The sequence below is a fragment of the Physeter macrocephalus genome, chromosome 8, assembly GCF_002837175.3.
Source record: "Physeter macrocephalus isolate SW-GA chromosome 8, ASM283717v5, whole genome shotgun sequence".
In the NCBI taxonomy this organism is placed as follows: Eukaryota; Metazoa; Chordata; class Mammalia; order Artiodactyla; family Physeteridae; genus Physeter; species Physeter macrocephalus.
In genome coordinates this window covers 154,037,573-154,051,655 of record NC_041221.1, presented here as the reverse complement: position 1 = coordinate 154,051,655, position 14,083 = coordinate 154,037,573, and the positions used below count along the sequence as shown (strand labels likewise).

General features: G+C 45.1%; 1 protein-coding gene across 1 annotated transcript in view; it reads right to left on the bottom strand.

Annotated features, from left to right (window-relative positions):
- Positions 1-193: 193 nt before the first annotated feature.
- The window catches only part of TTC1 (tetratricopeptide repeat domain 1), a 54,409-nt gene continuing 40,519 nt past the window's right edge, over positions 194-14,083 (bottom strand). The window contains exons 6-8 of the mRNA XM_007104693.4: positions 11,842-11,990; positions 9,325-9,379; positions 194-822 (exon numbers count right to left, since the gene is read on the bottom strand). Coding sequence (XP_007104755.1) covers positions 689-822; positions 9,325-9,379; positions 11,842-11,990 — 338 coding nt within the window. The 3' untranslated portion in view covers positions 194-688. The remainder of the gene's footprint in view (positions 823-9,324; positions 9,380-11,841; positions 11,991-14,083) is intronic.

Here is a 14,083-nt window from a genome sequence, read left to right as displayed (position 1 = left end):
ACCTGGAGAGGCCTGGGACAGCTTGTAAGGTGGAGTTTCTGAATCCTAATACATGGTAGGATGGTCAGCTCTTCAAGATCATCTTCAAGGTGGCAACTAAGACTCTGGGCAGACTTGTGGAATCCAGTAACACTGCTCGAAACCAACACCGCTTTAGCTGTCGTTATGGGGACAAAATTCACAACCCAGCTCAGACTGTCACAGAAAGCGTTTATTACCACAGAGGAAATTAGGAGATGTTGGAGCCCACGCAGGGCAGCCTGGGCAGTGTGTGTGATTGGGGCGAGGGAACAGCAGGTGGGGACCCCACTGATTGTGGTTGGGCAGTCTCCGACCGGCAGGTTTGCTTGGCCCAGGAGACTCCAGCTGGGCTTGTTTTTGTGGAGCTCGGGGAGGTGAGCCTTGACAAGCAGGCTTTCTCCCGGACAAAACAAAGAACAGCCAGAATCAAGGCAAGAGCTGCACAGACACCACCTTAAAATGGAAATCAAATTAGGCTCATTACATCAGGAACTGCGTTTCACCCTGATCATAAAACAAGGGGGAGAAGGGAGCACTGGCCTCTACTAGATAGCCTGTCTTTGAGATAAGATGCTGTTAAACGTTCAACATTGGCGGGGCCTTTCCCCTTGCTAACACAAGCAGCATACAATTTCCAAGCCAGCTTTAAAAGCCATTGTTATCTTTGTTATCTGTTATTATTTGGATTTTGAACAAAATTGATGGAGTAGGAGCCGGTAGAGGAATCCTGTTTGATCTGGAAATTCTCTGTGGAGAGTCCAAAAGGCCGAAGAACCAAGTTCCCAAGATCTTTTAGTTTACCTGCAATGTAAAAGCAAAAAGTCCAGTAAATACAGGGAGTCAGCAGAAGCAGGAAGACCCCAACTGCCTCACTATCTGATTACAAAATAAAAAGAGAATCTCTGCAGTTAAAAAGAAACTCCTGCTTTTAAGATCATGAAACCCTCAGCCCCCAACGTACAGCAGCGCGATCACTTCAGCACCGTCCACCCTGAGCCGTGGCTTGCGTAGAGGAGCACGAGGGGAGCCCTGCTGCGACAGCAAGGCCTCCTGTCCAGACTGGCCAGAGCCCCCAGGGGACAGGCTCTGGGATGAGCGACAGGCTGCTCTTCTGGGGCCTGAAGGCCAAGCCTGGCGGGGAGGGCCAAGGCCCCAAGTCTGTTCTCCATGAAACAGCAGAGCGACTTGCTGAATCTAATTCCACGCTGCGGGTTTCTACTGAACCTGGCTTCAAACTCAAGAGCTTCCTGCTTTTCCGAGTCTTAGCTTCCACACCGAACTCATCATTTCTCGGGAAACGGGAGATCTTGTTATCTTGCACGGCACCATCACCTCGATAGCCCAGTCTCCCTCCCCAAGTTTCCGGCTTTCCTTGTTAATCACCAGGTGAGTTCATGTCATAAAGACAAAATGAAGACACACAGTATAACCATGGATTTTTATGCTGATTCTCCATACAAGAGGGCCATGGAGTTTATACAGAAGGTGGAGTTTCCAGGACATCTGAGAGATTTACAGGGATATGTGGGCAACAGGATGGAATACCTGAAGCTAGGAGTGTTTTGGAAAATCTTGGCGAGGATGGGTGAATACGTATTACGACCATTTCTACACTGTTCTAATTTTTCTTGCAGGTCTGCTTCCGATGGAGATGAGGATGAGGGTAAAAGGGAAAGAAACCCCAGATCATTAGAGGTACAGGTTCCTTCCCACCTTACCCTTGTTAGCAGCTTTGTCTCTCTGAGGTCTCCCACCTTGAAATAAACCCCAGGCAAAGAACTTAAAGATGCATGGCCTTGAAATGTCAAGGCCTCTTCTAGTAACTCTTGGAAACTTTTGGACTCAGTCGAAGATTCAGCCCCCTGGCAGCTCACCATGTTCACAGTAAGTTCCCCAAACCCAGACTGACCACTCTCCTGGCGGGCTTCCGAAACTTAAACCTGGAACACATATGCTCAGTGCTGAATAAGGAGAATCTCCAGCACAGGCCTCGTCCCTGCACACAGGTGGCAGCACAGGGAGGCCCAGAGCACCGCTGCAGGTAGATGGATGCGTGAATAGGGGATCGCAACAAGCCAAGAAAACAGAGGCCTCCCCCGCCAGGAGAGCGTGAGTTAGCCAGAAGTTGGGCAGTCTGTCTGTCTTGGGGCTGAAGAGAGAGGACAGGGAGGAAACAAACATTTAAAGAAGCCCAATAAAATGTCACTGCTGGCACAATTCTTGGCTCTTCTGACACGGAGTGAGTAAAGTAAGAAGGAGCCTCAAGGGCCACTCACGTCACAGTCCCCAGGAAGAGCCTGTCCCGGGGCCACTGTGGACTGTCGACCAAGCCAGGGGCCACCGCCTGGGTTGGACTGGAGGGATCACTGCAAGTCCACCTCGACGGCCAGAACAATGTGAAGTGCAAATGTACACATCGCTTGGTGTCTACTACAGGAGGTGCTGGGACCTAAAGAGCACAAGTTATTCTTGGCTTCTGAGATGCTCACAGCCTAGTGGGCAGCCAGGCACAAGACTGAGGTGAGCCCAGAGGAGCTCTCAGGCCCGTTCAGGGGTGTGAGGGAGGCGTTTCAGGAGAGACGAGGCTCTGAAGGATGGGGAGCAGTTACTGAAGGTGGTGAGGAGGCCACTGCACCCTGGAGATGGCGGCAAAGCAAGGGCACACGTATTCAAACTGCAGACGGAGAGGGGGCAGGGGGCCCTGTGCAGGCCCGGACTTTGCCTAACTGGCTGGAGGACCTGCCCGCCACAAGGAGCCTTGGACCTTAGATTGGCTGATTCCATGGAGTGGCAGCCATGAACACGTGCTTCTCCAGATGCAGCGAGCACAGTTCCCTCCATGCAGAGGTCCAGGGTCCCACGGCTGTTCACAGTCATTGACGGAGCAGGGCAGGGACAGAGCAGGGACCCCTGTGACGGGTAACTGTGGCTCCCCAGTGGCTTTGCTGAAACGTTCCTGGCACCACCCTGCAGTGCAGGACTTCTCCGAACCAAGTCCTCCCTCCTCCCAGGGATCTGACGGGGCTCCCACTCACATCCAGCTCCTGCCCCTCTGCCTCACTTTCCCTTGCAGGTGTTTCCTCCAATAAATCTCTTGTGTTTCTTTCTTTTTTAAAATTTATTTATTTTTGGCTGCGCTTGGTCTTCATTGCTGCGTGTGGGCTTTCTTTAGTTGAGGCGAGTGGGGGCTACTCTTTGTTGCAGTGCACGTGCTTCTCATTGCAGTGGCCTGTCTCTGTTACAGAGCATGGGCTCTAGGTGCGCGGGCTTCAGTAGTTGTGGCACACCGGGCTCAGCAGTTGTGGCTCGCGGGCTCTAGAGCGCAGGCTCGGTAGTTGTGGCACACAGGCTTTGCTGCTCCGTGGCATGTGGGAACCTTCCCGGAGCAGGGCTCGAACCCGTGTCCCCTGCATTGGTAGGTGGATTCTTAACCACTGGGCCACCGGGGAAGTCCTCTCTTGTGTTTCTAATCAAATCTTGCCCTCCGTTTCTCCAAGGACCCAACCTAACACATATGGCATCATTCTTTTTTCCTTTTATTATCGTGTATCTGCCTTTATAACATTCCACAACAGCTTGACTATTATCGCCAGAACAGTAGAACAGGAGATGGGAAGTCTGCTTGCTAAATAGACAATGTACATGAAGTCCCTGGAAGGTAGCAGACACATAAAAAAGACACATGTTTAAATAGTCTCCCCATTAGAGAAGACCTGAGGTTAACCTGACTTGAATTAATTCAACCAACATGTACTAAGTACATGTGTGTGGCGGGGATGCAAAGATACAGGACACTGTCTTTATACCAAAATAAGCTTAGATATGATGGAAGATAAGACACACACAGAAGCCAGTTCATATGTAGCTGAGATATAAAATGCTATGAGAGTCAATAAGAAGAAGATGCCCTCCAGCTTGGGCAGGGAGGAGGGAGATCTGGCAGAGCTCTGTGTGTGAGAGTCTGCATTTCAATCACCACCAAAGGACAGGCAGGACTGCAACCATTTGAGATAGAGGGAGTGGGCAGTGCAGGCAAAAATGGTACGATCAAATCTATGGAGACAGGCAGGCAAGGGTGGGCAGTGTGTCCAAAGGGCTGAAAGGGAGGTGGGAGGGCGCGGCAAAGGCCACTGATGGTTTGAGAACAGCTTTCAGGGTTAACGATGCTACGGGGCAAAGTGAAGAATAAACCACAAGAGGAGAGCCTGGAGGTGGTTCTGACAGAAAGCTGGTGAGACATAACGGGAAAGAGGCCATTTATTCACTGAACAAACATCTGATGTCTACACTGTCGGGTGAAGAAGCTCTGAAATTAGGGGTATGGAAATAACAGACACAAACTATATATATATAAAATAGATAAGCAACAAGGATATACCGGGAATTATACCCATTATCGTGTAATAACCTCAAATGGTGCAAATCAACTGCAAAAGTACTGAATCGCGATGCTGTGCACCTGAAACTAACACAATATTGTAAATCAACTACACTTCACTTTAAAAAAGCTCTGAAATTAGCGTAGGGCCAATGGGAACATACAGAAACAGAGCACAACATTAAGGCACAACCAACAAGTTTTGGTGTCTGCAAGATTCACCTTTTACTATGTATGACGGTGGCAGAGAAGCACCTTCAGCAGAGATCACGCTCCTTCCTAGCTCTGTACACAATCACACACTCACGAATCTTCCTGCTGCTGTTCACAGTGAGGTTGGGCGCTCAGAGACGAGGGCCGCTTCGCTGAACCCAAGACAGGATCATCTGCCAAACTAGCCTACCTGCCACACTTTCCACCGGCTGCCAAATCCCACCCCTCCCCTTATCTGGGCAGTATTAGGTTCCTTTATTTCCACTTGTAGCACACCGGACACCATGACTCAGCCTGAATGTGTCCACATGTCCCTAACTGTCAGGGCCTCATCTACAAGGGACCCCATGGCAAAGAGAAGAGTCCAGCACTGTGCTCAGACAAGAGCATTTATGATTAGAGAGCAAGGTTTGGCACTGGATCCAGTTCTGATAAATATTAATTTCTGTGTCTCCAAGCAACACTGTATTATAAAAACCCAACTGACTCATTACACAGAATTTCTCTTCAGAGATACTGACTGTGCAGTAGTCAGTTTACCATCAGGAGAGCCTGGAAGGCCATTTGTTTTCACCTCCTTAAGATCACTGAGGTTGGGCCCAGTGGAATAGATCCTTTAGGACTTTCTCCTATTAGGAGAACCAAATGCATCCAAGTGAATCCTGACACTGCATTTCCTCTTATGAGGCAGAAAACTAAGCCATGAAGCTGTGACTCTTGCTTTCCTCTGAGCAAAAGGCAAATTAAGAGAGCACAGAATAGAGAAAATAAAATTCACACTCAATTCAAATGCTTATATATTAGTTAGCTCTTGGGTGAAAGTGGAAGTGGAAAGAAGCCTTACCAAGAACTACCAAAGAGGAGAAGCTACAGGAGCAGCATCTAGGTAACGAAGCAAAAAGGAGGGCATCGAAAACCCAAAACTGACATTCCCCGCTGAGGGGGTGACAGCAACACGGAACTGGCTAAGAGATTCTCCAGTGGCCAGAGCACACGGCATGGCAAGTGTACAGTCTGTAATGAGTATTAGGCAGGGCAGCAGGAAGAGAAAGGTGAAAAAAAGAGCCTGGATTTCCATACCCACATGTATGGCTTCAGCAGTTTTAAGGGACAGTAACAATTTCGAGGCTCTCTTGCGATATTTGGCAAGGGAGCTGATTCTAGGACCCTCTATCACTTGCAGAGAGGCACACAATGCACAGGAACAGCCAACAAAGATCTGCTGCATCCTCACAATGACAATGAACAAGTTACTTCCGGCTCCAAATCTAGCTTTTGAACAAGGAACATACAAGGTGGTATTCTTAATTCAGTTCACAACTACACACTCATTAGGATGCTAATGGCCAGGAGTGAACACCTGAGTAACTTCAGGAATCAGGAGACCAGCAACATGTTCCAAGAAGGTGGAAGGAGGGCATGGTACAAGTGGAAAACCTGGGCTGGATGCGGAACACGGCCCCTGTGTGTGCCAAGTAGCTGGGTGCCAGTGAAAGGAAGGTAGGGTTTCTGGGGCAGTGCCTCACCCACGTCTCTTGATCCTTTTGGGAATCAAAAGAGTTTCATGTCACAGCTTTAGGTTTTCCAGGTCAGGACAGCCTCTCGACTGAGGTAGGAAGAGCAGATCCCCCAGAACTGTTGGAACAGAAGCTAAATGCTCTGAGCCTCTTGGGGAGCTCTGTCCAGGACATCTTTCCCGCCTCATCACACCACTGACTATACCCTGAAGTCATTCCCTGGCTGTTAACAGCCACCAGGCTATCTTCCCAGAGAAAAGGACAAAATGAAACACTCCAGTTACTCACCCCTTTCCTCAAATCTAAAGTCAGCATGACTGTCCCTCTCTGGCAAGGACTGTGGCTCTATGAGTGATTGCCACCCTGGGTCTCCACTCCTGCTCTAAGGATGACATTTATAAAAGACAGCCTAAGGAGAGAGGAGCAAGTATGTTCTACCCATTCATAATTCCTATTAGAATTTTTTTTCCCAAGAAGGGGGGTACGTAGCTCTTCTTTCTAACAAAAAGGAAGTCAAGTTACAGAGAGAAAAGGAAAAGCAAGTCAAGATTATCGAACAAACTTAAAGACAATCTCATTTTGTTAAATAATCACATAACGTAGTAAATGCCAGTGACAAATGGTGTTAAGCAGTTTTAAAAATCTTTAACTGCCAAGCTTCCAGCAGAAGCCATCATTCCCAGAGAAACTTAGCACTAAAAATCATGCAGTCCACTGCAAAAAGCTTGCTCAGAACTTCTAAGCAAGTGATGTTACTCTGTGCTTCTAGAGGCACCAGCCTCCAAAAATCTCAAAAGCACACGAATCAAAGCTGGTTCATCTGTTAGCAAGGAAGGAAGAACACCAGAAAGCTCTTGTGGGGCTGAGAGTGATTTCTCCCTTTAAGGCTCTCCTACGGGAGGTGATACCCAGAACCAATATTTTATTCATGATCCTTATATTCATTAAGAATATAAAGGAAGGGGCTTCCCTGGTGGCGCAGTGGTTAAGAATCTGCCTGCCAATGCAGGGGACATGGGTTCCAGCCCTGGTCCGGGAAGATCCCACATACCGTGGAGCAACTAAGCCCGTGCGCCAGAACTACTGAGCCTGCGCTCCAGACCCCATGAGCCACAACTACTGAGCCCATGCGCCACAACGGCTAGAGCCCATGTTCCACAACAAGAGAAGCCAGTGCAATGAGAAGCCCACGCGCACTGCAATGAAGAGCAGCCCCTGCTCACTGCAACTAGAGAAAACCTGCGTGCAGCAAGGAAGACCCAACGCAGACAAAATAATAAAAAAAAGAAAAAAAGAATATAAAAGAGTCCAGCTATTCAGACTACTGATGTGTAACAACAAACTGACGTATTACTTACCAAGTAACAAGTTGTTTATGAAGGGAACAACATAAGTAAAAGCCAAAGCCACAAGACAGGAAACATCAGCATTAGAATTTAGAGTGACAAGGACAGATGGAAGTTTTGATTCCATCTGGAACTGACAATGGCAGTAAGATTCAATTTATACCTATCCCTTTATTTTTCCATACTGGTTCAAAACAAATGGACCCAGAGACCAGTGCCTAAGTGTCTTTTCCAAATCCACTATGCTCATTCACCAAGTCATCTCTTTCAGCATGAAATCCAGCTCAGCTAAATGCAAATTCTTTCTTTCCTTTTTTTTTTTTTTTGCTAAAATAAAGCATCATTGTGAATAGGTAAGAAAATGCTCTCTTCCCTCTTCTTTGAAGAAAAAGTACCTCCAAAATAACTTTTCTGCTCAAACATGGTGTCAAATTTAATTAAATATGTAAATTAGGGAAAGAGCCAATTTTGGAAAAACGGAGGAAGGCTCCAGAAATCTCCCCAAGTCTGAAGCATCTCGCCTTGGAGTCTGAGTCTATCCAGCAGGGGCCGGAGGGCTTTGGATCGACTAGGTTGGTGGCTTCTTCTCAATCAACTTTGCTATCAGAGTGATCTTTGGGGAAATTTGTCTCATTCTCTGGATACTGATGCCTAAAGGCCATAAATGGCCAAGCTTAATTTATTTTAAATGATTTTCCTTTAGTCCCATGTGATTGCAATTCACAATATAGATTTAGAAAATATTCATAAGGAAAAATATACAGGAGATCCTGAACAGAGAACTATCAGACAGGTTATAAGCAGACTATGCTGGGCAGGTCTCTGTCCAGGAACCTTTACTCCCTTCGTCAAGCAGACTGTTCATGAGAGGAACTCTCTAATTCCAACTATAAACATGCTTTGGCAAATACAAGAAGTAACTAAAACATGGGTCAAATGAAACCATTTCCCCGACCCCCCAACCCACAGTCTTTTCCCCCTTCCTATTTACTACTAATTCTTGCCCTCGCATGTGTTCTCAAACACTAAAGGGACTCTGAACGCCATTTTCAAAACAAAAGTCCCCTTGGTTTTGACATGGTATTGGCTTGTACTGATTGCATCCTAATGAACTTAAAACCTGAAGTTGGGACTTCCCTGGTGGGGCAGTGGTTAAGAATCCGCCTGCCAATGCAGGGGACACGGGTTCTATCCCTGTTCCGGGAAGATCCCACAGGCCACGGAGCAACTAAGCCCATGCACCACAACTACTGAGCCCATGCTCCACAACTACTGAAGCCCACGCGCCTAGAGCCCATGCTCCACAAGAGAGGCCACCCCAATGAGAAGCCCACGCACCACAATGAAGAGTAGCCCCCGCTCACCACAACTAGGGAAAGCCCACACACAGCAACCAAGACCCGATGCAGCCAAATATAAATAAATAGATAAAAAACACAAAACCCAAAAAACCTGAAGTTGTTTACTCAAATGAAGAAATTCAACTGTTTTTATGAAACTCATGATCTGAAATAGAGGCTGGTGGCAACCCAGGTTGGGAGTTAAATATGTTTGCATTCTTGAAGGCAGGAAAATTTTCCAAAAAAAAAAAAAACCCCAAAAAACCCCCCACAAAATGAAAGTTTAGTTTTTGAAAAGCTGCTATCCACTCTAAACCACACTGCTCCTTCTAGAGTTAAAAATGGCTAAGAACTCACTAGCCCCAAGGTACTGGTGCCCACAACAAACGAAGGGCCCCAAAGCTATTTCTAATGGCTGTATTCTCCTCTAATGAATAAAAGTACTGATGGCCCCATCCCCGGCTTCCTAGCTATTTATGGTCAAAAGAAGGTACGGGAAGCAGACTTACCTAACATATCTTCCTTTAGTCTTTCATTACGTTCCTCAATTTGCTTAGGTAACCTCTGAGGGAAAAAGCACCAAAACATGGCTTGTGAAAATCTTTTGGCTTTATTTTGAATTTGAGAAACATTAAAAACCTCATGTGAAACTGAGACCAGGTTAAGTACATATACATGAGCCTATTAAACACAGAGAAGAACAAAATGTCTGTCTGCGGGGGAGCTACAGAGACAGGAGTTTGGTTTGGTTCAATGCTATATTCCCAGTTCTTAGCAGAGTGGCCCAAGGAGGACTTCAATAAAAACTTGGTGAAAAATACACACACACGCGCGCGCGCGCGCGCGCACACACAGAAAATGTCTGAAAGGATACAAACCAGATGTTTACAGGGGTATATTCAGGTGGTGGGCTTATAGGTGATATTTATATTATTAATTTTTTTGCTCATTTGTATTTTTTAATTTGAAGTCCTTTCTTTATATAATCTAATTTGTTGAGAAAGCATCAGATCATTTCAACCTTGGCACTACTGATATTTTGGACTGGGTAACTGCTGTAGGGCTGTCCTGTGCATCGTAGAATGTTTAGAGCATCCCTGGCCTCCGCTCACCAGATGCCAAGAGTACCCTCCCAGTCATGACAAAGTGCCTACCCACTGGAACCAAATCACCTCCAGCTGATCTAGATTAGAGTCTTCTATGGTCACTTTTAGCTCTGTAGTTGCCCCCAAGTACTCTGGGAGTCCAGTATTAACTCAGTTGTAATAATTCAAGATAAAATAAATTCTTTATGCATATAACAGCTAGCTTTAAAAAAAGGTTCCCTTTCAAGGAACTCTTAAAACTAATTTGACAAGGATAAAGTCTACCAAGAATTTAGCCAAGATTTTAAGAACTCTACTCCCTTTCCTCATGTCAAATTTAAGTTAATCCTAACACCATTCAGAGATATTTTAAAAGTCAGATAAAGGATTAAAACTGCTTTCAAATTGCTTATGTATTTTAATTACCCAAAGGAGCCCTTCTCCCATTATTCAAAAGATCTGTTGTTACTAAAGGAATTCACCTCAAGTGGGTATAAAAACAAAGCAAAACAAAACCCAAACCACCTAGAATATTAGCACAGGGAGATGAGTCAACATTTCTCAGGTCTGCCTGGTGGAATAACAGTCCCATGAACTAGAAGGGAACCTGTATAGCAGGGGCTCAGATGCCCTCAGGGGCCAGAGCGGAAAGGTAATAAGTAATGGACCAGGTGTAAGGCAAGAGTACGGGCATGATCAGCGTGGAATCGAGAGCACCAGCTGAGCGCCAGTGTGTGGGAGCTCAAGGAGGAGCCAGCACGTCCGCATCTTCCAATTTCAAGAGGAGCCCAACTTAGATTTTCATCTAGTAAAATCTTTCCATTTGTAAATGTTGGCAAGTGCCCTCAATTCAAAAAACAAAACCGAGAAGTCTGGCTTAAATAAAAGACTCCTGTAGCTCCCCAGCTCCTGCCACCTCTGCGGCATACTGGATTCAGAACGGACCTCTCCATCCTAATGGCCCTCTGAAAAGTCTGGCAGTGAAGAAACCTGTTTGGTTAAAGCCAGTGTTTGTCGAACTTACTTGAACACGCATTATTTTGGGGCAATAAGATATACACATCCAATACTGCAGTATATCCTTCAGAGTGTATGTTGCTCTGTGAGTTAGAGATAATCAAAGAGTGGTGCTAAAGGTAAAAGCACAAATCTGGAGTTATTTTTTTTTTTTTTTTTTGGTGGTATGCGGGCCTTCCTCTGTTGTGGCCTCTCCCGTTGCGGAGCACAGGCTCCGGACGCGCAGGCTCAGCGGCCATGGCTCACGGGCCCAGCCGCTCCGCGGCACGTGGGATCTTCCCAAACCGGGGCGCGAACCCGGTTCCCCTGCATCGGCAGGCGGACGCGCAACCACCGCGCCACCAGGGAAGCCCTGGAGTTATTTTTAAAGGGAGGAAAACCAGTAACATTTAGTTAACTTACAACTGATATAAAAAATATTATGTCATTTAGAAGCAAAAGGATTTTTAGCGCCAAGGACAAGAACTAGAGTCATTTTAAGAGAGATAACGAAGTTAGCTTAGGATATATTCAATTGGAAATGTGCTGGCCATATAACAATGAATAGAAACTTGGTGGCTGAGTAAGGAAAAGGATGAAAAGAAAACCAGAAATTTGTTACCCATAATATTAAGACTCACTTTCAACTAAACCAGGCACCTACAAGTAGACAAGATTTCCCTAGTCCAACAATGAAATAAAGTTCTTGTCAACCCTAGAGGTTAAAGGTTTACACAGATAACAAACACTTTTAGAATGAAGATTAAATAGTACATGGTACAGTGGGTGTGTGGCCACCACTTCAAAGTTCTATCTCCCATATATTCTGATAAGCTTTTCAAAAGCTTAGAAATGGCATATAGTTGTGTCTCTAAGGACTATTTAACATTCACCGAGGAGCAACACATGGAATAGAAGATATTTTTGTAAAAAAATTAGGTTTACCATACAAGCTTCTCTTGCTTGATGTACTGATGGATCTTTTTCTAGTACAGATTTATAGTCTTCCAGGGCTTCATCCAGCTTGTCAGTCTTCTCGTACAACTCCGCTCTCCTCAATATTGCCCTGATATAGCTGGGGTTTAACTGAATTGCTATAAAAAGAGAAGAAATAATTGTCACCATGAGGAAAAAGGGCCTATACATCCTCAGCTATATCAAGTTTCTTTATTATTCTCCATGGGTCCATAAGGAAAAGTTATTTGTCAAAGGACATACTTACAGTTGGCAAACCTCTTCTGTAAAGGACAGATAGTAAAGATTTTAGACTTTGTGGGATAGACCGTCTGTTACAACTACTGAACTCTGCTACTGTAGCATGAAAGCAAGCATAGAGGATGCATAAGCAAATAAGGTTAGTTGTATCACGATAAGCCTTTATTTATGGATACTGAAATTTGAAGTTCACATAATTTTTATGTGTCTTGAAATATTACTTCTCTTTTAATTTTATTTCCAACCATTTAATGTAAAAACCATTCTTAGCTTGTAGGCTGTAAAAAAGCAGGTGGCATGCAGGCTGGATTTGGCTTGTGACTGTAGTTTACCAAACCCTGGTCCATACCCAAGTCCTGCTTTCCACCTACTTGTCCTTCACCCACTTCAGAACAGGCCAAAACACAGAGCTCAAGGCACAGTGAAAAAGTAAGAGGGAATTTGAAGGCACATATTAAAAAATTGAGGGAGAACTTTGGTGGCAGACTCTGCTATCATTCTCTCTTTTTTAGGCCTCAGCTACTGAGGTCGTGCCTTGACTCCTGAGGTTACATCTTTAGCTAAATCCTCACTGTTCCTTCAAACTCCCGCTCTAACACCCTTAGATCACTGGCACATAATATCCTCTCCTTTTTCCAACGACAACCCTTCCAATAATCCAGTGCCCGCGTTTTGGTTCAAGTATACTACATTCTTGTATTCTTTTTTGAGTTGTTTCTTTCTCTGTTAGAAAGCAGTATCATGGCTCTAGAACTTTTTTTCTTTTCAAGTGATATACTCATTTTTAAATTCACTCATGCTTTCAGTAACTATTTATTTAGTACCTAATATATGCACCTAGTGCAGTGTATCTCTGGAGTATAGTAGTGGCAAACAGAACAGACTACGTCCACGTTCTCATGAAGCTTTAAGCTATTCTAGGAGGCAAGAGAAGATGGCATACAAATAATTTCAGATAGTTTTGTGTTGTAGAGAAAAATAAAACAAGGTGATGTAAATTCAAGTGAAGAGAGGAATAAGTAACTTTAGAGAGTGGTCAAATATGAAAAAGGATTATTTGAGGGAGGCCAGCCATTTGAAAAGCTGAGGAAGAGCATACAGGAAAAAGGACTAACAAGAGTAAAGGCTCTAAAGCAAGAGTAACTTTGACGTGTTTGTTGGTGACTAGGTAAGGGCTGCGGAAGAGATGAGGTTGAAGATACGCAACAAGCAGGTCATGGAGGCCTTGCTGGCCAGGGAAAGGAACTTGGACTTTTTCTTAAGTGTGAAACGAAGCCACCGGAATGGTTTCAAGCAGATTAAGACATAATCTGATTTACAGTTTTAAAGGATCACTTTGGCTACAGTGTGGAGGGGACGAGGGGAAGCAGAGACAGCTGGGACGTCGCTGCAATGGTCCAGATGAGAGAGGATGCTGACTAAGCTGCTAACAGTGGAGATGGAAAGGAGAGGCCAGATTAAGGAAATGTCTGAATCAGAGCCCAAAGGATTTGCTAATTAATTAAGCCATGTGGAATGAAAGAAAGAGTAATCAGGGATGACTCCAAAGGTTTTAGTTTCAGCAAGTAAATAATGGATAATAATGCCATTTGTTAGAATGAAAAAAACTAACCTCAAGTTGTATTCATGCATGCATGCATGGGGACTGCGGAGGCACCAGAGACTGTTCTGGGCATGTTAAATCTGCAGTGCCTACTAGACATCCCAGAGGAGATGTCAACTTTGCAATGGGATACAGGGCTCCAGACTACAGGGCAGAGCCAAAAATATAAACTATAGCATAGAGATGGGTTATTTAAAGTGGCAGAACTAGATGAGATCACATAGGGAGAAAATATAGAGGGAAAAAAAAAAAGAGGGCCCTATAGATGAAGAACTAGGGACTTCCAAAATGATGAGGCTGACAGAGAAGCCAGCAAAAGAGACTAAAAATGAATAGCCAATGAAACAGAAGAAAATGAGGAATGACACA